Genomic DNA, 25,656 nt, shown 5'->3' on the forward strand with positions numbered 1-25,656 from the left:
AAAGTGAAATATTTTAGGTATTAATCAAGTTCAACCCGGTCTACCCACACACTCTATTGATCTTTAAATCTCTCCATCTGTTGCCTGGATTATTTAATGTTTCTGCTCATTTCTGTAAGAGCTTCTTCACAAAATAAAGGACACTGAAGTTGGCACTAATAGTATTATAACAATAATCTGTAATTATCTATATAAGTAACATCCTAAAACATAAATGTACATGTTTTACCAAGTCTGCCAGAGCTCATATTATATTTTTACATGCTGTAGTGCCATTTTTGGGAGCATTTCAAGTTGATATACATCAATACAACCATTATAGCCCAAATTCTAATAATATGTCTGCATTAAGTGCACAGTAATTACATAAATTGCAAAAAAATGCAATAAACTACCAAAAAATTGAAAATCGTTTTTGTTTTTGAACATATATTTCTAGTTAGAGAAATTTAAGAGGCTTATCTCTCAAAACTGTAAATACAAAATAGTTGCACAACATAGTTTCCCACCACAGGAAATTTATTTTGAGTGTCTTCATAGTTTTATTTCTGAAACACACCAATTTTTATATAATGCAGGAAAAACAAAAATAAATATTATAATGCAAAATTAATCATCAAAATAAACTATTTCCAGCAGTGCAATATGAGTTCTAAGCATCCCAGAAACGACACAGAAAGTCATAAAGTCAAACATAACTTTTAAAAACACCAGTATAGGCTCATAAGGCCCTGATGGTAAAAAACTACATTTCTGCAAACTTTTAACTAGCTGCTGTAGATCGTAGCAATAAATTGCTCACCAAACCGTTGGGATTTTCAGGTACAGACACTCCAGATGTTCCTGACCTTAAGCAGCCACGTTGATAAGAAAGGATGTCAGCATTAGTGTAACACTATTCACATTCAAACAGAGAAAAATCAAGTAAGAACATCTACATTTATATTATCTTCTCTCTTAATAATGATAATTATTTTTGGAAGGATAAAAAGTGTTCATTCTAGACATGATGTTTAACATACAGCGAATTCTCATTTATTGAAATGTGATGTTTCCTTTTACTTTCTCTACATCTATATCATCTTTGAATTACTACAGCAAAAATAGTCTCACCCATTACTTTTCCTCCAGTAGATAAATCCCACGATAACTCCAGTTATAAAGATGATCACAACACCGGGCAGATAAACGGAAAAAGATTTGTCTGCTGAAGTGTGGGCCTCGTTTGTGTCTAAATCATTGAAAAGATGCATTTGTCAGTAAAATCATTTACTTTCATTTCCTGGAAATCAAAACACAAATCAAACACAGTTTACGTCTACTGAAACTCTGAGTGAAGTAATGAAACCCCAGTTTTATAACCACAGAGCTTTAAATATTGTCACTGTGCTCTTTTCTTTTGTCTTCTTCTTCTTCTTTTGCATCTTTTCTGAATATTACTATGAACTGAAATTGGTCCAGCTGCTTATATACATTCACTGGCCACTTTATGAGGTATACTTGTTCAGGGTGTAACACAAATATTTCAGTGTTCATTTCATTTGTCAATCACATGTCAGCTTCATCTTCCTGGTTAAATAAAGGTTAATAAAATAATAAAATGTCAGCAAATCAATGCTCAAACAGAGCAACATGGCACATGTTACTGGTCCCAGTGCTTCACAAACTGCTGATCTGCTGGGATTTTCACACACAATCATCTCTGTTCACAGACAATGGTCTGAAAAATAGAAAATATCCAGTGAGCTGTGATTCTCTGGGTAAAAATGCTGTTTACACATCAAACCTTGAGGCAGAGCGGACCACACTGGATATCACTGCTGTCCTCTAACAACAGCAAGCTGAGGCTACAGTTTGCAAGTCTGGACAACAGAAGACTAAAAAACGATGCCTTGCCCGATGAGTTGATTTCTAACAGTTCAGACTGCTGGTGGTGTAATGCTCTGTGGGGGATTTTCTTTGCAAACTTTGGACCCTGTAGTAACCACTGAGCATCATTTAAACACCACAGCCTGCCTGAAGGTTGTTGCTGACCACATTCATGTCTTTATGCCCAAAAAATACCCATCGTCTGATGGCTGCTTCCAGCAGGATACCACACCATGTCACGGCGCTCAAATCATGTACGGCCTGCGCAGTCACCAGATCTCAATCCAGCAGAGCACCTTTGGGATGTGGTGGAACGGAAAGTTTGCTTCAAGTAAGAGCAGCTGACGAATCTGCAGCAACTGTGTGATGATGTAATTTCAATATGTCTTGAGAATCTTTGAGGAATGTTTTTAGCGCCTTGTTGTGCCACAAAAAATGAAGACATGTTTGAGGGCTGAAGGTGGTCCAACTCGGTTCAAAGATGTACCTGATAAATGAGTCAGTGAGAGTATTTAAACTGCTGTAAGGCAAGGCAAGGCAAGTTTATTTGTATAGCACAATTCAACAACAAGGTGATTCAAAGTGCTTTACAGAGACATTAGAAACAAGAACAAATAAAAAGCATGATTTATAATTGATTAAAACAAGCAAATAAACTAACTAACTAATTAACAAACAAACAAACAAACAAACAAAACAGTATATAAAATCAAAACAGATAAAATCAGAACAGTAGATAAAATCAGTAGTTAAATGTAAGTTTTGAAATTTAAGCTTAAAGTGTGGATTTGGTGCTTTATTCAAATGCAGCTGAGAACAGGTGAGTCTTCAACCTGGATTTAAATAAACTGAGTGTTTCAGCTGATCTGAGGCTTTCTGGGAGTTTGTTCCAGATATAAGGAGCATAAAAGCTGAATGCAGCTTCTCCGTGTCTGGTTCTGACTCTGGGAACTGATAAAAGACCGGATCCAGATGACCTGAGGGATCTGGAAGGTTCATACTGGGTCAGGAGGTCATTGATGTATTTTGGTCCTAAACCATTCAGAGCTTTATAGGCCAGCATCAGAACTTTAAAGTCTATCCTCTGACGGACAGGCAGCCAGTGTAAGGACCTCAGAGCTGGACTGATGTGGTCCACTTTTTTGGTCTTAGTGAGGACTCGAGCAGCAGAGTTCTGAATGAGCTGTAGTTGTCTGACTGATTTTTTAGGTAGACCTGTAAAGATGCTGTTACAGTAATCAAGCCTACTAAAGATGAATGCATGTAAGTGAAAATAAGAAGAAAAGAAATGAACAAATTACAAGAATAAAAAACACATAAGCAGGTCAATACAATGCTAACACAGTGCTGAATAACTGTGTCAAATAAAGAAACCAAAATGCATTTACCTTCCACAGTGACACTGATATGGACAATATATGTCCCTCCAGTGTTTGTACACTCACAGGTGAAGTTCCCACTATCAGCTGGTGTTAAACTGGTCAGCTCCAGAAAGGCAGTCTGATTTTCTTTTGTTATTGAGAACCTGGGGTCACATTCCTGAGTAACGTTCTCTCCGTGTCGATACAGCAGATGACACTCTCCTCCTGTGTCCCTCTGTCTTTTGATCTTACAGATAATCAAAACAATAGTAGTCTGACTTTCCTTGTTGCAAATCCGAGTGACATCGTGTTCTCTCCTGACTGTCTTCACAACAGTCTCTGTAAACAGGGACAGCAAAATACGGTAAATACAAGATTCAGCCTGTGTCAGAGAGGACTTTAGTTTCTATATTTTGTGAATGTTAAACCATCTTTTTAATCCCATAATAATGTGTTTAGTTTAAACTAAAAGCAAGGAGGTTATAAATTTAAAAATATTAATAATGCATAATGAAAATAGTTTCCTTGTATTACCTTCAGCATCATGGGACACAGCTAGTGGTAACAGCAAAATCAAGCAAAGTTTTGATACGTCCATGCTTGTTAACATGTCTATGAGCCACCGACAGTGAAGAGGAAGCTGTGCGGAAAGAAACAAGCTGAAGCTTTCCTGGCTAAGCAGACATCAGACTGTTGCCCTTCACGGGGCAAGTGTGAAATGATGTAAAAAGGAAGTGTACTGACAGGACTTTCATATTAAAAGGCTGTAAAGTTGAAACACTGTGCGAGCTCCCACACAAAAAGAAAACAAGCTAATTTTTCTTTATCACAGAGGAATTATTACACTGCTAACTGTCATGTTCGCTGAAACTGAAGGATGGATAATATTGTAAAAGTAACAACAAAACTACCATTTATCATAACATTATAAGCATTTTAAACTAAAATAGCGTGTTACGTCATCAAACTGCTTCATCCAATCACTCAGATACTTACAAAGTTGATGATGAAGATGAGCATAAAATGAATAAAACTGACATGCTTGCATTTGTTGTGTAGTGCAACAGGTGTATGTGGCTGAGGGATTCCCATGATGCAATGCGTATTTCTTCTTCAGTCACCTTTCCTACTCACTGTGTGTTAATGCAGCTCTCTGCATTGAATCATACCTGTTATTAACCTCTGTCTCTCTTCCACAGCGTGTCTTTATCCTGTCTTCCTTCTCTCATCCCAACCAGTCGCAGCAGATGGCCCCGCCCCTCCCTGAGTCTGGTTCTGCTGGAGGTTTCTTCCTGTTAAAAGGGAGTTTTTCCTTCCCACTGTCTCCAGACTGCTCACTCATAGGGAGTCATATGATTGTTGGGCTTTTTCTCTGTATGTATTATTGTAGGGTCTGCCTTACAATATAAAGCGCCTTGAGGCGACTTTATATTGTTGTGATTTGTCGTTGTGCAAATAAAATTGAATTGAAAATTGAATTGTGAAGGCCACCCCAGAAGCCACACAATTGGGAAGTCAGTAACGTCAGACACCAGCATCTTTATTTTAATTTAATGCACATTTCCACAAACATAAATAACGACACATGTCCCATAAACAATTTCTGGTTAATGTTTTACTGGTGCTGGAGGTCTGTTGGACTGCTGAGGGTAACTGGAGAGAAAATGATGTGTTTTTTTCAATGCAGCACAGCTATCACTGCTACAGGAAGTTTTGTTTACGTCATTTCTCATTGGGGGGGGGGGGGGGGGGGGGGGGGATCTAAACCATTCATCTTAAATATGTTATTTGAGGTTTATTTGTTTTTTTTATTTCTGAGTTTGATATTTGGTCAGTTTTGTGTTTGATTACTTTTAATTTGAAGTAAGTATTAAATTAATAGTTGGTTTTCATTCTTTCTTTTTAGATAATTTTTTCTATTCGTATCCCCTCGTGTGTTTAACTGACCAGTTCTGTCCAATTTACTTTGGGAAATATTTAATCTGAGGTAAACATTAAATTAGTAAATACAACAACACTGCTGAAAACTCTAATTTAAATAATTACTACTGATGCACCTATCAAATAAACTAACATTTGCACAGGTGTTTGAATGCTGGACTCTTCCTCTCCTAAATCTGTGGCAGAGAAAAAATGTTGCAGGAGTGTTTTTCTTTTTTTTTACATGATATGTAAGAAAAATAAGAAAAAGAAAGAAACCCTGTGATTTTAATGTGAATGCATTACTGACATCTTATCCAAACACACATTGTGCACACTACTTTATCCCCTATTACAACTGCAGCTTTTATTAGTGCATGTTCACGGGACTTCTGATTCTATAGGGTCTTGACAAAAGTCTCTGCAATCAATTGATTACAATCAAGTGATTCAATTGAAACATGGAAATCAGCATTTCACCATTTTATACTATACATACATGTTTTGCTTTCAAGACTGGACAGGAGTGGCATGTGGGCGGCATTGTAGAGTGTGTTGACAGGAGGAAAACTTACACGCTCAGTAAATCACCCCCGTCACTACCTAAACCTCAAAGTCTCTAAACAGGAAGTGCATCTGCATGAAAGCTTCTGTTTTATATGCAGACAGATGACCTTTTGATGTAAAACCTTTCTCTGTATCTAGAGAAACACTTTAACTATATATTCAACTATATAGTTTAACATTTGGTCCGTAACTATCATTTAAAAACAATAAAAAGGTTTAAAAGAATATACATAGGCGGCTATAAAGACTGCAGGTCAAACATCGTGCAGCAATGCTTACAATAGTCTTGCATGGTTAGCCAGTTAGACAGATGCAAATGTTAAAGAGCTAAAACAGACATGTAAATAAAATACAACATCATGTTAGCAGCTTATTGGTATTAATGTCTCTTAATAAGAGAACTAACTGTCACACAGTGTTGTTGTAACTTAATATCGTAATGGTGGTAGTGCAGTGGCAGTCTCCGGGCAGTCTGTGGTCAGCTTCAAACCACCCGTCTACCTGCAGAGAGCGTCTGTTCTCAGATGGGGGCAGTGTTACAAATATACGGCACAAACGGTCTGTGGGCTACTGTTGTTGGTCCATCAGCCAGCCATGGAGGAGAGTGAAGTTATAACATACAAAGCACTGAAGTGAAACTGAGGTAAAAACACTGACAAATGTCCGCTGCAGCTCTGGTCTGTGACTCTCATGCATCTTTTTTGATCTGTGATGTTTTTTTCACCCGTTTTGCTTCATCCACATCATGCACTGTGCAGTTGGTATTTTGGAAAACTGCACAGGAGAACATCTGCATTCACTGAAAACACTTCTCTGTTGACTCTTTGACACATACCTCCCAAGCTGGACACAAACTTGTTAGTATTGAGTCAATGCCTCTGTTGATTGTTGACAGCTACTCCAGTTTTGTCCCACGGGCCAAAGACATGCCTGGTTTAGGTTAAGTGCACTTCTAAATTGGCCACTTATTGTGAGCATGAAGATTTGTCTATTGTCTGCTCGCGCTGTGACAGTGTATCCAAGATGTACCTTGGCTTTTGGCTTTGCACAGCTGGGACAGGCTCGAGCACCCCTGTGAACTTCAACTGGATGACTGAAACAAACTAGAAGTTAACTTGAGTTCTAGTTCAAATGTTTTCATAGTCATTAGACACCTGATCCATTTCCAGATTATCCTTGCAGACATTTTCAGCACGTCTAGCTGCATGTGTCCTGATGTTACGCTGATAGCGGACTGAGGCGATATTTTGATAGAGATCATTTCCTGGCTGCCGAAGGCTTCTGCACTGGTCCCCCAGGTCATTGTCATACTATAAGAAAATATATAAAAAATTATACTGCATCACAATGCAGTTCAATTTATTTATTGAGCATCAGTTCACAACAGTTGTCTCAATGTGTTTATATTGTAAAACACTCTAAGGCCCTGCAATATTAAAAGCAAAACCAGACGACGTCCTATAAGCAAGCACATGGTGACAGAGAGAAAGGACAAAAGGCAAAATATGGGAGAGTTTAATTATTACTAATCGTTAAATTCAGTCGTATAAAAACACAGAGAGTGAAAAGAGTTTAGTGAAGAAGAAACACTCTGCTGCACATTAAAGGACATCTCCTGGGCCAATATTCATCTCAGTGACTCTGGAGGCCAAAGTACTGCTGGTTAGAAACCATGTTCCTCAGACTTCTGAATTAAATAAAAACTGGTGGGTAAAAGTGCTTTTGAAACCTCAGCGTTCCAACTGTGTGCACAGAGTGCACTGTAGATATACTGTAGATACTTCAGTTGTACATCTTTGTAACTAAAATGACAAACATTAAACGTCTCACTACTTTGACTGTACAGGTAAAGCTTAAGAATCGATTACTCACCACAGAAGATGAAGTTTTACGTACGGATATTTCAATTGTTTCTGAGCGTGAACGGCAACTTTGGATAAGAAAGGATGTCAGTGTTAATGAAACATGCAGTCACATATGTGCAGAGAGAAATGCTAGAAAACCATCTGAGAGATTTACAGAGTGAATATATCTGGCACAAATTTTTATTAATTTCATCTATTTTTCACTTCATCTGCCAGCAATTTGTGATGAACACAATAAAGTAATTCTTCAAACTATTACAAGAATGAAAGTTTCTCACCCACGACTTCTCAACCAGTAGAAAAATGCCAGGTTAACTCCAGTTACAATGACGACTCCTGCTGCAGTGATCAAATAAAGAGAAATAGACGTGTCTGTTGAATTGATGTTCTCTTCCTCCTCTGAGATTGGCACTGACATTAAATATAAAGAAGCATAACAATGATATTGTGCTGGCATCATCAGGACATCTGTAATCACAGCAACGAATATAAAAACGATCCACAGACAGACGTAAACAAGCTACACAAATCAAATACTGTACTTGGGTCCACTTTCTTATGTTTGACTAGCTGTGAATGAAAATTCTTAATAATCCTCATGCAATTAAACGAAGTATGAAAGAAAATATATCTAAAAAGAAAACTGATTAAATACAACATTAGCGCAGCAGGAAATCACATAAAACATTCCTACCTTCCACAGTGACACTGAGCTGGAGCTTATATGTTCCTCCGGTCTGTACACACTCACAGGTGTAGTTCCCGCCGTCCTCTGCTGTTACATTTGTCAGGTGGAGAAACACAGTCCCGTTTTCTTTCATCAGTGTGAACCTGGAGTCACATCCATGCTCAAAGTTGTGTCCATGTCGATACAGCAGCCTGCACTCTTCTCCTCTGCTCCTCTGTGTGCTGATCTTACACACTATCAGCATGATCACGTTCAGCGTTTCATTGCTGCATATTCGAGTAACATCTGGTTGTTTGTCAATGATTTTCATAAGAATCTCCGCACCAGCTGAAATATGTAAAACTGGAAGTCAGTTCTGTGTGATATACAGTTGCTAAGTTACCAACATTTATTGGTAAATACAGGTAATAAAACCTAACACAGATTAACTGTAAAAAAACAACAACAACAACAAAACAATCCTACATAAATAAAAGTAATGTTGCTGCATATTCGAGTGACATCTGGTTTCTTTCCAGTCTTCTTCACGAGCATCTCTGCAATCATTCATTTACAGTAAATATACAACCAAGTCTGAGTTCATCACTGCTATAATTGATAACATGTGATTATGTTTTTGTGAAAGCACATCTCTTTTTTATGTAACTGCAAAGAAAGATAGAGAATAACTGAAGACATGATTAATAAAAAAATATTTACCTTCATCACTGTAACACACAAGTATAGGCAGAAGCAGGACAAAGCAAAGTTTCCGTAGAGTCATATTGGTCAGGAAGTGACTGTAGCTGGTGTCAGTGTACGGTAGATTATATTGAAAGGAGGAGACTTGCCCCCTCAGTAATTTCTTTTCTGTGGCTAACTGAACCTCAAAGCCTGTTTAAAAAGGAAACGCATTTAGAAATTAAAACTGTGTCATGACATCAAAACACACACTTGACGGAAGTGACTTTGTTCACACACTGACTTCAAAAGTGACTGGAAAATTAGGCCCCACTTTGTGCGACTTTGTATTTGTGTGATTTTTTGAGCAGCAGCATGGCCTACTTTCAAAACATAATGCTTTTCCCTTTGCGCTGCATGCACACTCCACTGCACTCCACAGGCCAAATATGACCTATGTAGACCTATATATCAGGGAAGGCCAGAGGTAAGGCACATTGAAGCTGGAGGGATAATACAGCATCTCTGATTCTCAGTGTGCAACACGTTACTGATTTCCAGCAGTGGAACAGATGGGGCACAGCCAACCGCAATGCTCTACTTGATGAGCTGAATGCTTCGCTTGCTTGACTAAACACCAACCAACGTAGAGACATTCTACTAGCCGAGGCAGCATGGAGCTCTTCACACACTGACTTTGACTGAGGCATCCAAGGGTATGAGGAGAATTCACCCCCAAAAGCAGCTACCCAGGCAATGTCTGTAATAGGTTTCTCAGTCATTTTGTGCCTGCATGCTTGAACCCCACTGTTAGGTTTGTAGCTTGAACCCATCCGCTGGAACGTTGAAGACAATATAATTACACTGCTAAGCAAGACGCAAGTAGGCAAAGTTCTTCATGTTACTCGTGCACGGGAGAGAACCGGACAACCGCTTGACTCCAGTTGGTCTCGTCCGTCCTCCCGTAACACTGTCCTTTTATTGAGGTTACATGAATATGCATAGGTTCATTAACATACGACGTCTACATACAAACAAAGAGTACCTTGCCTGTGTGTGTGTGTGTGTGTGTGTGTGTGTGTGTGTGTGTGTGTGTGTGTGTGTGTGTGTGTGTGTTGCTGATCAAAGGGTCAAACATCCTTGGTCAGGAAGAGGGTAGCCTCCCCCTCACCCTAGATGGTTCATCCTAGATAACACGGTGAGGAAGTCCTGCAGTTCATCTAAACAAAGAGCACTTAGACTAGAACAGACGCAACTACGTTAATCCTACCATAAAACAATAAGACACGGTATGACCTCTCATGCTCCCAAAGTGCTGTCTAATACACACAAAGTTTGCAGACTATCAAGGATCAAAACCTCTACCAATCTACAACTAATTACAAAACTCTAAGCATATATAAGTAAATATTTCTAAGCATAAATGACAATCAACAATACAAATCTAACATTTCCCCCCTTTTTGACCTTTATGCTTGAAAAGTTCCCAGGTATGAATACCTCATGTCTGACAGTTTCAATGCAAACCTTTTTATACTCAGCATATGTCAAATCACCCTAAATTACTGAAAGGTACACAGTTTAATAAATGTATTAGCAGTTACCCCATTCATTGAGCTCATCTTATGGCAAACTGCATCTTACGAGCAACCAAAGAAATTGTTAATTTAATAGTGAAACTAAAAAAGTAACATTTTCAAAAACATCTCAGCTTGGTGATGCTTCCTCCGGGTGTGCAAATCACATGTCTCTCTGCAGAGTGGTTTGAGTTCTGCAGGGCGTCATGAATGTCTCTTCTAGTTGTTTCGTTGTCCATAGGACCAGAGTCCAAATGTATGTAGAATAAACATTCAAACATACCAGTTGGTTTTGTTGTTTGTCAACATGGTTCTCAGCTATTTCCAAAGCTGCAGACCTCTCAGCACTCTAGTTTTATGGCCTCCCATTACCTCACTTCAGGCCTTCGTCCTGTGAGGGGGATATTTATGACTCCTTCATTGTCCTTCATTGTCCATACTCTGCAGAAAACACCTCTGTGGAAAGGGTGCAGGGTTGTCTTACTGCTATTATGATCCCAGCAGCCTTCAGAGTGTCATCGTATGCACAGTACAGTGGCACAGCGTTAGGTGATGTTCATAGGAAACTGCTGTTATCACCACCATAGCTTCTGGTTCCTGTGCTTTCATAGAATCATGATGTCATCCCCGAACTCCTTCTGCGCTGTCGATGGAGCTTGGCACGCTCCCCTCATCCCACGAGTTTTCATGTTCCAACGCTGCTGAAGGTTTAAGGCAGAGCACGTCGTACACCTTAGTTGTCTTCCTCAGCGTCAATATTGAATCTTTCATTTTATTTAAAATCTCCTGGAAACTCAGTAGCACAGCTCTCTGTGTGATGTCTGCTGTGCTGAAGATGATCTCTGATCCTCCTGAAGCCTCTCTCCTGGCCTCAGCTCCCATCTTGTGGACGATCCTCTCCTCTATTTTGCAGGCAGTTTCATGGTCCTTGCTGTGGCTCCAAGGTCTGATCTCATGATGGGCCCCAACCAGCTTGACCTTTGACCTCAACCACTGCCTGGCTGTCAGCTATGCCTGGAATGGTTCACGCTTCTCACTGGGCCTCTGAAGATTTCTCAGGAGATTACTGCTGCACCTGTATTTCCTTGCTAAGAAGAAAAACTTCTATTTGGAGAGCATGTCAACAATCATCAAACCACATTCTTTAGTTCAGTGAACTTCACTTATAGGCCATCAAAGCCTCATCTGAACATGGATGCACCACTTGCATAGGTTTAATATTTGTAAATAAAACGGCTAATCACACAAATCACTGCAACAATAATAGTAAACATTGTTTAATGTTAATCCTTGCACTCCACCTCTTGACGCATGGACATTCCCATGCGTCAACTCACCAAACCTGGATCCCTGTCTTAAAGAAAAAGATTAGCTAGATCATGTCCCAGGCAACATCAGGGCATCTCCTCTGGAGTAGCTCCGTAACCCTGCAATAAAAGATGTTAGCGTGTGTTGCATATTAAGTTTGCTTAACACCTGGCTCTCCCAGGAGCCTGCATACACACCATCACGGCCTGGAAAGCAAAATCTGGAAGTGAAATCAAACTTCATACCTGTAAACAATTGTATCATAAGAGTAATAAGCATTCAACATCAGCAAGACAAGTGTCATGTGCAGGTTTTCTCAAATCAGTAACTACAACTATTACCCTAATTCACCTCAGACATGGATTATCCCATGTACTCTGTTAACATTAATGTAATCAGTGACTTCTCTTAAGCAAAGTCACTCCACTCATATATTATTATTATGGGTTCAAAAGTGGCCAGCAAATGAGCCCATAATAAACTATTCCATAAATACCGTAATCTCTTATTTGTTTTACCCATGTCACTTGTCCGCTTCAGCTGAATCTACTACAGCATTCTCAAAGAAACAAACATTAGCAATACACATTGACTGTGGTCAGACGGAGGTCAGACACAGGTCAACGGATTCTAGAGGTGCCATAAAACACCATAAAGTTAACACTCGCTGTGGAAACAGTAACACTGGTCTCATCACAGTATGTCTCAAACTATATTAATTTCTCCATCAACATATGCCTGTAACTACAGTTTTCTTCACACATAAACCCAGAAATCTTGTAGTAGAGAAACATTAGCCAGTATTCCTATAAATCACATGATCAAACACATGAAGAACCGTAATGCTGTAAAAACGAAAATGCAAATGTTAGCGCTTGCGCAGGCATATGCATACTTTGTCACAGTTATCTCTGTGAGCACACAAGCTAGTGAATGACACACACATAGTAAATTCACAGACACAGAAAATGGCATTTAAAATGTTAAATCATCACGCAACCTCGAGTGTTGCTGTCATCTTCCTGCTTCTGTAAAGGGAAGCACACACAGACTCATCTGCACCCCTGCCAGGCGGGGGTCAACTTCACACAGTCGTGTTACATCAGTAAAGTCTTGTCAGCTTTTGTCAGCTTTTACCAGTCAGTCAGTTTGTTTTCCTTTCACTCACTCATTCATGCATTCATTCTTTCTTTCTTTGCTGATAGTGGAACCTATCGTCGCATTTAGTTTCCACTCTCAGCAAAATGACGTCATTTCAAAAAGAAAAAGAAGAACTTTAGTTTGGATTACATCGCTGAATCCTTTTGGACTGGGACTGTCATTTAATAATTGTCCCAAATAAGTGGCTTTCTCCAGAGTCCATTTAAATGTGGAGAACTCACTTGGCACAATTTTCTCGATGACGTGTAGCGCTTTTAATTCCCGACGTGCAGATCTGCTTAAAGAACAGAGATTATCAAACAAAACTTTCAGTGCACTGTGAAAGTATCAAAATAAAAAGGCCTTGTTAAGTCATGACACAAACTCCTCATCTCAGGTAAATCATACCATTAGCATGGTTCATCATACCATCATACTAATCGGCAGGCTCAACTTCACAACAAAAGAAAAATCATCAGCTAGATTCACTCCAAATCAACCATCAGCTGCACAACACACAACATAATCCTAATGTCTTATTAGCTATGAGTTTAATTACCAGGTCTGTGCTCTTCACTCATTTAGGCCACAGATCTATTTTATTCAATTTTCCTTTTCCCTTCATCATAAAACATGTGACATGCTGTCATGCACTTCACAAAACAGTCTGTTCTGACGTATTCAGAGTTGTGTATCTAAATACAGGATTCACTCGCACATCAAAGCAGGAAACTCAGTGTTTTAGAGTCTCCACTCAACACACAACAACTCCAACACATCTCATTCACTCGTACTAGAATTCAGTCACCTTTCATTAATCTAAAACCAATCAACTAATTTGCATATCAGCTATTAACCCACTAAGTTGACAGGACGACAGAAAAGCATGTTCAAAATAGTATCACAAAAGACAATTTCCCTCATACAGTAAATTACTTATGCTGCCTCAATCAAGCAGGAAGCTTCTCCCAATTTACCATTTTAACACTAAATTTATTGTCTGATCACTGATTTATCAAACCAGGATTTTTTTTTTTTTTCCCACAAAAGTTAAATTGTTGTCCTGCAACTTGGAGAGTCAATTTTTTTTCTTTAGGATAAATTCAGCATTTGATAACAAGTGTCTGCTAAATTGACACTATTGTAACACTGATGAAAGATAACAAGCTAATTTTCATTACATGTGTTTGTGTTATTAGGCAGGTCTAATGCATGTCTGTGGAGCTGCATCTCCAGCAGAGCATGTTCTTAAAGCTGCCTTTCCTACACACTTCTCTGCTATTATTTAATCATTTCTTAACTAATGTGCTATGAGTCTTCATGAGTCATTTTGTGTTTGGAATTGTTAGTAGGGTTAATGCATGTTCTGCTTGTGTGTGTGTGATTTTGTATATGTTTCTATTTTCGCAATGTTTCAGACTCCGTCTCAATTTTCCAACTTAAGCAGTCAGTTTTCTTTTCCCCAGGTTTGCTAACCCAAATTTTGATTTCCCACATTAAATAATTCCTATGTGTTCTCACCTAGTCTTCTCACTCTGTTGTCCTCTCCCACTTCAACAGTCCAATAGCAGGCAGTTTCTCCTTCAGCTTTGTCCTGTCCCTCCTCTGATGCGGTTGATTTTGTGCTAGTGTCTGAAGTGCTGCCGCTGCCTTCTTGAGCGACTTCTTAGCAGCTGCTGCCGGTTTCTTGGCTTTGGCCGCGGCGGGCGTCTTAGCTTTGGTCTCAGTAACCCTGTTCATCTTGAAGGATCCGGAGGCCCCGGTGCCCTTGGTCTGCACCAGAGTGCCCTTCGCCACCAGACTCTTGATGGCGGTCTTGACACGGGCCTTGTTCTTGTCCACATCGTAGCCTCCGGCAGCCAGAGCCTTCTTGAGGGCGGCCACGGACAGGCCGTTGCGCTCCTTGGAAGCGGCCACGGCTTTCACAATCAGCTCGCCCACGCTGAGGCTGACCTTCTTGGGCTTGGAAGTCATCGTCTTCTTCTTCTTGGCCTGAACCTCGGTGCAGGGCGTGTTTATGATGGAGCCTTTCCCACCACAGCGCTGGCACGTTGAACGCATCATGAAGGGTCCATTTCTTTCATGTCGCTAGCCGCATGTGGCTTGCCCGAGTCACTCAGTCCTTTTTGAGCATTTCAACATGCTGCCGCCGCAGACCCTGGCCTCAGATCCAGCAAGTTTAGCGCGCTGATCTCCAAAAAAGTCCCGAAGGCCAGAAAGACGTCAAATAAGTGTCTCGTGCTGAGAACTCAAACAAAAACTCCTCTTCACGCTGCCATCTTGCTCGCCCCTCCATGAAATTCAACCAATCAGACAGGAAGATGGGTTTGCTTTCTTCTTCTGCTGCTGTTTATCCACATTGCTGCTGCTTTGCTGGGACTTTTTGTGCTCAGGACTTGATGCTGTCTCTTTATCATGTTATTGCTTTGGAGCTGCATTCCTTGTCTTCAGGGAGGGGTGAGCTTGCTTGTGAGGTTGAGAGACACATGGCGCTGTAAATAAGTCAGCCAGAAACTTGGCCTGCATGTTTCCAATGATGTTGAAATATAACTTTCTTCCGACTGCTGCATGTGGAAAATTGATTCAGGTCTGCTTTTCACCTGGAAGTGACAACTAAGACATTTTCATTATTATCATCACTGCTTAATCAACACATATCTCTCTCTCTCTCTCTCTCTCTCTGTTTTTGTGAACAATCCTTTCTTAAAAGCAGAAAATGAAATTATAGTTGTTTTTTTGGTTGATCAACACAAAACCTTTTTCCTATGATTATTTTTTTTCTACAATATAAATTCTCCCTCTTATTCACTCTTTTTTTTTTATTTTTTATTTACAATAGCTGGTGACCTGCAAAATCACCGCTGTCACTCACAATCAAAGGCAATTACTCTTGCACAGTGCACAAAAACACTGTGATGTCAGACACATTCACACTCACTTTGTCATCTGCATAAATAAATCATATGGCTGGAGATATGTGCCATGGTGATCCATAGGCATGATCACACGTTTATTTAATTATTTCCAACCCAACAAAACAAATAAACAAAAACATGATGCTGATGCTATGAACACTCCACACACAAGAGTCAAGATTCAGGAAAACTGCTCATGGAAACGCTGCACACTCCAGTTATCACAGTTAACATAGTGCTGTTTCCCTCTCTTAGAGTAGTTCTCAGACAGCTCTCGATCTGATAATGTGTAGCCTGCTCATCAGCTCAGAAGAAAAAAAAAAAAAACTGCAACGCAACATCACACAGTAGTTGCTCTGCCCACAGTGGCAAAGTCTTACACTTTCATATTCAACTCAGCTTCTCCATCATGTACTTTTAGATGTTTCATACAGGGTTCAGCATATTAGTTGTTTTCACAGATGTGCTCTATATCTCAACAATGGCTCATAATAAGACGACAGTCTTCCACACAGGTCAAGTGCCTCTATGCACTTCATTAGTTTAAATATTTATCTATATCACTTCACCTCACATGTCATCGTACTGAATTTAAGCAACCACAAGTTTAATGTAGGTTACTTTTAACAACTATCCACCTCAATGGTTTGGCACACAGGCTGTTAACATTTTGTGTCAGGAAGGGGTGGGGGGAAAGCCACCCACCAGAGCACAGCTGCTGATGTGGGCTGGCCTTTTCCACACACTCTTCAAGGCTGGTGTGTTTTCTGAAAACTTCTAACATTTGAATCTCTTCCATTTATAAGCCTGCGATTAACCGCACGGCTCAGGTCCGCGTGAAACCCGCGCGACCGCATTCGCGTGCACCCACGCAGCTGTGGAGCCTTCGCTCTCTCTCTTTTTTTACATAAATACTTTGTGCTGCCAGGAGCAAAGTCCAGCACAAACGTCTTTCTCCCTCTAACTCACTCTTGGTTGCTTAGAAACCCATGATAACAACAACAGTCGGTGTTACAGACCACGTGTTCTGCTCCGCACACACTCACACAACAACAACAACAAAAACGACGACGACGACAACAATGACAACAACACAAAATAGGCCTACTCCGGACTCACACCGGACCGCTCGGGACCCTGACCCAGTTGTGGGACGCTCACCCACTCGCGCGACAAAACCCAATGAAGGGACGCTCGGGACACACACCCAGGGCGATTTCAAAACCGGACACTCACCGGACGCTTGGGACCCTTGGGCGATTTAACCAAAACTTCTTTTTCGGGACACTAACCCAGTTATCGCTCCACAAAGCAGCGAACTTCTCAACGCCTCACAAAATGGCGGAGACTGCACAACGACACGGTTATAGAGTCGGCCTCTTTAAACTTACTTGGCGTTGCTTAGAGTGTAATATCAGCCCGAATCCCGCCGACCGTCATTCATCGAGGAGAAAAGACAGACCGCGAATCCACAGGAACTTCCTGGCTGACGTCAGTCTTTCAGCGTGCCTCTCCTCCCCTCGGTGAATGCGATTCCAGGGCTCCGGCATCGAAGGACCAATTAATGTTAGGTTTGTAGCTTGAACCCATCCGCTGGAACGTTGAAGACAATATAATTACACTGCTAAGCAAGACGCAAGTAGGCAAAGTTCTTCATGTTACTCGTGCACGGGAGAGAACCGGACAACCGCTTGACTCCAGTTGGTCTCGTCCGTCCTCCCGTAACACTGTCCTTTTATTGAGGTTACATGAATATGCATAGGTTCATTAACATACGACGTCTACATACAAACAAAGAGTACCTTGCCTGTGTGTGTGTGTGTGTGTGTGTGTGTGTGTGTGTGTGTGTGTGTGTGTGTGTGTGTGTGTGTGTGTGTGTGTGTGTGTGTGTGTGTGTTGCTGATCAAAGGGTCAAACATCCTTGGTCAGGAAGAGGGTAGCCTCCCCCTCACCCTAGATGGTTCATCCTAGATAACACGGTGAGGAAGTCCTGCAGTTCATCTAAACAAAGAGCACTTAGACTAGAACAGACGTAGCTACGTTAATCCTACCATAAAACAATAAGACACGGTATGACCTCTCATGCTCCCAAAGTGCTGTCTAATACACACAAAGTTTGCAGACTATCAAGGATCAAAACCTCTACCAATCTACAACTAATTACAAAACTCTAAGCATATATAAGTAAATATTTCTAAGCATAAATGACAATCAACAATACAAATCTAACACCCACCACCACAGTGCCTCTCTCTGGAAAAAAACAGCATAACCTGTTTGAATGACTATGGCCCTGTCATGCTCACTTCGATTCACCACCTTTGTACATGCACCAACCAGCACGCTGCTGCTTTTACTAGTTTAGCTTTTTTTCTTACTTATTCTTTTTCTTACTTGTTCTTTCATCTGTTTTATTATCGGTCCCTCAATCATGTGGATTCAGAGAGTTTTTGTTCCACATAATTTCTCTTGGGAAATTAAGCTCTTTAGCCTTGGACTACCACCATCCGTCTGCTGCTAGTTCCTGAACTTCCTTATAGATAGACTTTATGCAGCCATAGCTGGTACCAGGACATCAGGCACAAAGACACCGAGAACAAGGATCCAAAGGATCCACAAGGCTGTGTGTTCAGTCCACTCCTGTACGTGTACAACCTCCTCGCCCAAAGAAACACCTCCATCAAGTTAATTGACTACACAACCGTCATCTGGCTTATTATTGACAGCTTACAGGGTAGAGGTGGCACAGCTGGTGTCCTGGTGCAAATAAAATTATCTCTCCTTAAAGGCTGAGAAGACTAAGGAGATGATTATCAACCCAAGGAAGATACAAGACCAGCTCACCCCATTTTACATCATAGAGATTCAGGTGGACTGAACTGATCACGTGGTAGTGAGTCAGCTGGCGGGAGAGCATGCTGGACAGACCTTGTGCACTCTCTCACACTGGCAGAGGCCCTGGTCTCTGAGACCTTTAACTCCCACCTCCAGCAGAACTTCAACAACTTTCAGAGGATGGGCCGGGGCTGGGGACACTGGACCAAGTTCTGCACCTTTGGGGTGGGGTGTTGCTGACTTGAACAGAGGATGTAGTCAGGCAGTGGAAGGAAAACTGACACACCCATCACTGGGGGTAAGGTCACTGAGGCAGTAGCTGAGCATCTGGGGAGGATGAAGTTTGCCTTGAGATGGGGTGTCTGGCTCATTTCAGTACAACCATTGCAGGAACTTGGTCCACATTGCCAACAATTCACATTCAACATTCACAATCCTGTGTGAAGCTCTGAGAATGAAAATCATCACCAGGTCTGAATTGCTGTCCACTTTTAGAGTGATGCAGACAAAGCACCAGTCTGTGTAGTAAAGAGAGTGCTGAGTATAAAGGTGAGGCTCTTGGTGTAGAGGTTGATCTACATCCCTGCCCTCACATATGGTCACGAGCTACTAGGTAGTTACAGAAAGAACAGGATCACGAATGCAAGCGTCAGAAAAGAGGTTCTGATCACTGCAGGTCACTGTTTATAAAAAGGGAACACAACATCATCAAGGACCTCCCCCGGTGTATATGACAATAAACTTCTTGATTCTTCAATATTTTTTCCAACTAGCATTTACAGAGACACAGAATCAGAGATCTGTGAGTAACTGTGCACAATTGATGATCATGAAAAAAAAGGAGTCATATTCCAAACATTTTGTTGTATTTAGATTGCATTACGAGTTTCACCCTGTGTTATGAATATTGGTTCATATAAGTCTGTGGTGAAATGTTTTGGGCTGGGATTATTTCAGTCGATCGGGTCTAGGTTAACAACATTTTACAAAATTCTATGCCTAAAGAAATGAGGTCAGCTAAATGATCAGTGTTTCAGGAGCATTTAACATTTAAATACACACAGGAGGTGATCAGGGGGAACACATGGGGAAACAGCTGACTGAAATAAACATAATGATGCCACAGGGGGAGTGAACCTAAACACAATGACAAAAACACACTAGACCCTTCAAAATAAACCATGAAACAGAGAAAATAACCATAATCAAAGAATAGAACTGAAACACACAAAACACTGGGTCATAGACCCAGTACCATGGCATTTGTGACATTGCCAAAGTATATTTTAACGATGTGGCAAACAACAGTCCGTAGTAACCGAGCTTTTGGTTTGGGACAGTTTCTGTGCTGAGTGTGTCTGGGTGTGATGCTGGTCAGAGGAGAGTGTTTGGTGGAGATCATTTGCTGGCTGATGAAGGCTTGTGTAGGGGTCATCTGGGTCATGTTCATGTTCTTGAAAAATAGCATATAATGCTTGTTGTCACACATACATAATCAACTCACAGCCACTTCCTATTTGTGCAAGTAACCAAGCTAAAAAGTCATAGGCTGAGGTAAGCGTGGGGAAACTGCAATAGTCGATTCAACAAATAATTATATATACTTTATAAATATACACGTAACCATGTAACCGTAGTGTGTTAACGCAATAAAACAGCGCCTTAAGAGAAGACGTCAATCAAAATGGTGTAATGAGCTTTAATACCATTACAGTCAAAGATTATCTCACCATAGGCTTTTCACTTGGTAGATGAATCCCAGAATAACTCCACTTATTATGATGACGACAACACCACACCAATCAAATAAATGGGATTAGTCATTCTTTCTGATTTAATCTTTTCTGACTGACATCATCTGTAAATCAAACACACATCATGCACTGCGTTATCATATCAGACATATTTAAAACAAAGATTCATTCATTTAAACAAATATAAATTTAGTCACAGTGTGGTCGATTTAAACAAAGAACAAAGTGACTTTACCTTTTACGGGGACATTAACATGAAGATTAAATGTTCCATCAGGTTTTATGCACTCGCAGGTGTATCTCCCACTGTCCTCTGCTGTTAAACCAGTCAGGTGGAGAAGTACAGTCTCATTTCCCATCATCACCGTGAACCTGGAGTCACATTCATTAACAAAGTCCTGCCCATGATTTTACAGACAATCAGCGTAATAACATTCTGAGTTTCATATGGAGTCATAACCGGCTCTCCTCTCAATCTTTTCACAAGACTCTCTGCAATCAGTGACAATGAAATACAAACAGTGAAATGAATCTGTGTCAGAAGTTATTGCGATGATTTTAATCCCACCACAAAATATTTACATTTTCACCTTTTGACCACACTCATCGAGACGTCTTTACGCTACAGTGTAACACGTGCCAACAGTGCAGAGGATTAAAGAGCACGACACTGGTGAACCTGAAACGACCACTTCTCACAGACGTACATCTAGGTGAGACTTTTCTTACAAAGGAAGAGCATCTGCAGTAATTGTAGACTGAAAAAGAAAGCAAAACAGCAGATTGGCGCAGTGATGCCAAAAAGTGACATCACTAAACACAGGTCCACAGTCATATGTTCCCACTACTGTCAGAAAGTAATCCCTTTCACTTTCACTGTCGTTTTAACAAGATAAACCTCATTTACTGGAAAAAGGTACAGAAAGTATAAACCTATTGCTAAGAAAGTTGGGATGCTGTGTAAAATGTAAATAGAAGCAGAATGCAGCATTTTGCAAATCACTATAAAGTTATTTGTAGTTATTGTTTTCTGTTTTAGTAAAACATAAACTTAATAAATTTCAGCGCATTCAGAAACACGTGGGAAACTTTAATAGTGTTAAAAACTCAGGAGATGAAATATCTGCCAGCTCACGAGGTCATTGATTGACTATTGAAAAAAACAAAAATAACATCAGGGCCGTTAGTTATTATAAGTACAGTATAATAGGTACCACTCCAAGCCTCAGGAAGAGTGAACACAGTTATCACTGAATCCCTAAATGCAAGATAAAACTGTTGCATGCAAAGAACAGGAAACCTGCTGAAGTTTAAACCAAGCATCAGAATCAGGAAGAAAAGCATTTTGAACATGGCATGGTTGCTGGAGGTCTTTGTACATCACAAACTGCTGATCTACTGGGATTTTCACACAAACCATCTCTGGGGTTCACAGACAAATGGTCTGAAGGAGAAAGGCCAGAGGTGAGAGGAGAATGGCCACATTGTGTGGGGCTGAGATGAAGGCAACACTTGATACAACCAAGCTATGCAGAAGAGTTCTCTGAACTCCTTGTAGCAGATGTGCCACGACAGCAGAAACCCACACTGGGTACCACTCCTATGAGCTCAGAATAGGAAACTAAAGCTACCGTTTGTGCAGCCTCACCAAAACTGGACACCAAAAGTAGACAGTAGCAACATTCACAGTTTAAGGTCAGAGTTTTGTGTGCCATAATTGTTCATGCACTCGTGGTTTGAGCTGCAGGAGTGAGTTGGTGATTTTCTGGGCATCCGATTTGCCCTTAAGTCTCATCTCTGAATTTATAGCACATATGCAATTCAGTGACCGGCTCTTTTAATTTGACATATTTTAAATTGCTGTCAATAAATTGTTGTTCTTACACCTTGTCTGAGGTTTAACAGACCTGAGTGAATTCTTGGTCATTAGCATAGTTTCAAACAAGATATTCTCCAAGTGAATGTCCCAGGGTGGCATTGTCGGGTTTTTCCCAATCATTTTAAAAGTGCCAGGATTCTAGTTTTCTGACATTTAACACAATTTTGCTCCTTTTTTTTTTCAAACAATAAGAGCAAACATTTCAGGTTTAAAACTGTGACAGTAATAATGTAGGGTTGTCATTTGTACTTAAAAACATATAATCATTTATGCTTAGAGATATATAATCGTTTGTATGTTGATAGAATGTCTCATCCTTAGTAGGTCTGCTAAGATTCTGTGTGCACCATGAGATGGGAGGACGTTCACTCCCTGTGGTGTTCTGGCATACCTCATATACATCTTAAGTCCATGGGAAGGTCGCATCCTGTCTTGTGACATATGGTGTGGTGGAATACATACTCTGTATCTGTTCAGTTACAAGAGTCCTTTGTTTAGGTGGACTGCTGCAAGGAGGACTCCCAGGAGACTCCTGGTGCCAGCTATCTGGGGAGTCATTCACAGGGTCATATTGTGACCCACACACACACCCACACTTACACACAGACAGGTATACTCTGCTCACACACATGCCTATGTAAGATGTCACATATTCATGTAACCACAATAAAAGCAGCGCTACGGTGAAGCCAGCAGAGAGTTTGACGGGGTTCAAGTGGGAGGAACAGCGCTTGACCTCAGTCGGCCTCGCTCATGCGTGAGATTACACAAAGAGCTCGGTCATGTGTCTTGTTTAGCTGCTGCAGTAGGTTGTCTCGTTTGTTCCAGCAAAGGTTTGTGCTTAGATAAACCTAACGAAAACTATTGAGACTGGTCTCCTCACTCCCTTAAATCTGATGCAGTGTTGCAGAAAAACAGTTGAGTGATGCTTTGTAGTGCATTTTTTAATTTGCTAACATCAAATTCACTATGAGCAACTAAAAAAATTAAAAAGTAACTTTTTAATGACCAAGGGTCTTACCATATCTGATGAGAAAATAAGTGAGATGTTGCTGCGTCAAGTAAAGTGCTAAAACTGACATGTTTGCTCTGGTGGTTTTCAGCTAGAGGCCTAAATTTGATCTGTAAATAGAAGTCTGCATCCTCTATGCAGCTCTTTGCAAAGTCACTTTCATATAGCACCCTTAAAACACAAGTGCATGATAAAAATGCACTCTGTGCAATGCAATGACTTAACGTTTATCAAATTAAGATTTCATGATTAAAATTATTTTGCATGCCTTCAAAACTTAAACATTAAAATCGTTTGGTTTATTTTCTTCTACAATAGTGATTACATATGAGTCATTTATAGCCAACACAGCACAATCATGATCAGAATGCTCAGACTTAACTCTCTGTTATATTCATGGAGTCTGGCAGTGACGAGTCTGTGGGAGGCAGATCTGAAGATGATTATACAGAACTGAAGGCATGAAACAGCTTCTGGAGCGAGTTATATTTCAGTTTGTTGTCTTTGTATTGTAAGAAAGAGAATATGTGATCACAGTTTAAAGACGTTTTCCACTAGAACAGGGGTCCCCAACCTTTGTTGCGCCACGGACCGGTTTATGCCCGACAATATTTTCACGGACCGGCTGTTCTAAGGCAGCGGTCCCCAACCCCCGGGCCTCGGACCGGTACCGGTCCGTGAGTCGTTTGGTACCGGGCTGTGAGAGTTGAGGCTCAGGTGTGAAATGTCTGGTTTTCAGGGTTTTTATCGGTTTTCAGCGTTATTTTGTTATCGTTTTTATCGTTAACTCGGTTTTCCTGGGTCTTTTCACGTGTGTTATGAATAAATCTTCTTTTTTTCAGTACCGGTACTAGTTTTGATTTGTTGTATTTATCCGTGACACCTTAAAGGCCGGTCCGTGAAAATATTGTCCGTGGCGCAAAAAAGATTGGGGACCGCTGCTCTAGAATATTGTGTTGAACTTACCGGTCACTTGTCATACATATACATATTTGTGAATGGTGAGAATAGTGGTGATAGAAAATGCTCAGATGTTTATGAGGGGCCGTGTTGGATACTATATTGACTTTAACTTTGAATGTTTTCATAGACACTGTAGTCTGGATCATTGTCCTGATCATCACAGCAGAAATTTTCTGTGGTTCTTGTTAAGTTTTTCCCAAAATTGTGTTGATGATGAACCGGGCTGATAGTTTGGTAGAGGTCATTTGTCGGCTGCTGAAGGCTTGCGTAGGGGTTCTCTGTGTCATGTTCATCCTGTAAGAAGATTTTTTTAAATTCTTTTGAATCTTATTTTTAATAAACCAAAAACAAGACAAGGACATAGAATAAGGAAAGGGGGGAGAGATGTAAATGAAATCAAATGACATAAGAAAGAAGGAATATCCACGGTGATAACAATCATTAACCTGACATCGAAGTTTATCCACATATATACATATATAACATGTAAATATATACCTGTACATATGTGCACACATACATGAACATTTATACAAATATATAAGTAATAAGGAAAACAAATAAATTAAATGTCAATATTAGTAAACAACAGAGGAAGGGATTTGTTGGGAGTATCTGAGAAGAAGAAGAAAGGAGCAGCTCATAACACACAAAAGAGCAGCTTTCGGTGGCCAAGAGGAGAATGAAGTGTAACTAAAACAGTTAGAGATTTCCAAAAATTGACACCATCACTATTTTTTGGACAGCAGTCAGCCAGCTCAAAGGATGAGCACCACCAAAAACACCCCCCATACCCTGGGGGCCTCTTTATATATCAGTCACTGGGACTAGGAACTACCATAATTGGAGGTATCCCAACGTACTTCGTTGTACTGAAGTATGTTTAATTTTTTATTGTTTTCAAAGAAGAATAAAAACAAATACACTGAAAAAGAGAAAAAACAAATAAAATTAAAAAATAGAAATAATAATGGAGCAGTGTGGGGAGAATCTGGAAGTCGCTTTTCCACCCAAAACACAATTATAATAATTGCATTTTAAAAACAAAATGCCACTTTGCACACATTACTTAATGTAAATAATTAACTAATCTTAATTATGTTGAGAAAAAGTTATTGCAGTCTGCATAGGTGTCCCTTATGTGTTGCATATATTCCCTGGTTATAGGAAAACAAACTTTAAATGGACAGAAAATGTATATAGTACACGGCACGACTGCTTTTGTGTCAGAGTACGCTCACACACAGGCTTCTTTCTACTTTTCACTCACGGTGTGTTAATCGGTTAATTATAACTTGATCATTTTCTAATGCTCATTGTGCCACTCAAAGAAGCATCAGCTG

At 40.3% G+C, this 25,656-nt stretch overlaps 2 protein-coding genes across 2 annotated transcripts; both read right to left on the minus strand.

The window, feature by feature from the left end:
• Nucleotides 1–6,100: 6,100 nt before the first annotated feature.
• Nucleotides 6,101–9,023, minus strand: LOC309700930 (uncharacterized protein). Its single transcript, XM_082524849.1, has 5 exons — nt 8,970–9,023; nt 8,277–8,597; nt 7,861–7,993; nt 7,590–7,647; nt 6,101–7,027 (listed from the first exon to the last, which is right to left on the minus strand). Exons 2-5 carry the CDS (start codon nt 8,578–8,580, stop codon nt 6,845–6,847), a joined length of 678 nt encoding a protein of 225 aa, XP_082380975.1. The 5' UTR covers nt 8,581–8,597; nt 8,970–9,023; the 3' UTR covers nt 6,101–6,844.
• An 814-nt stretch (nt 9,024–9,837) lies between these two features.
• Nucleotides 9,838–15,348, minus strand: LOC309701014 (histone H1.5-like). The gene has a single exon (XM_082524968.1). It carries the CDS (start codon nt 15,017–15,019, stop codon nt 14,486–14,488), a length of 534 nt encoding a protein of 177 aa, XP_082381094.1. The 5' UTR covers nt 15,020–15,348; the 3' UTR covers nt 9,838–14,485.
• Nucleotides 15,349–25,656: the final 10,308 nt, after the last annotated feature.

Source organism: Aulonocara stuartgranti, assembly GCF_965226115.1.
Source record: "Aulonocara stuartgranti genome assembly, chromosome: 23".
In the NCBI taxonomy this organism is placed as follows: Eukaryota; Metazoa; Chordata; class Actinopteri; order Cichliformes; family Cichlidae; genus Aulonocara; species Aulonocara stuartgranti.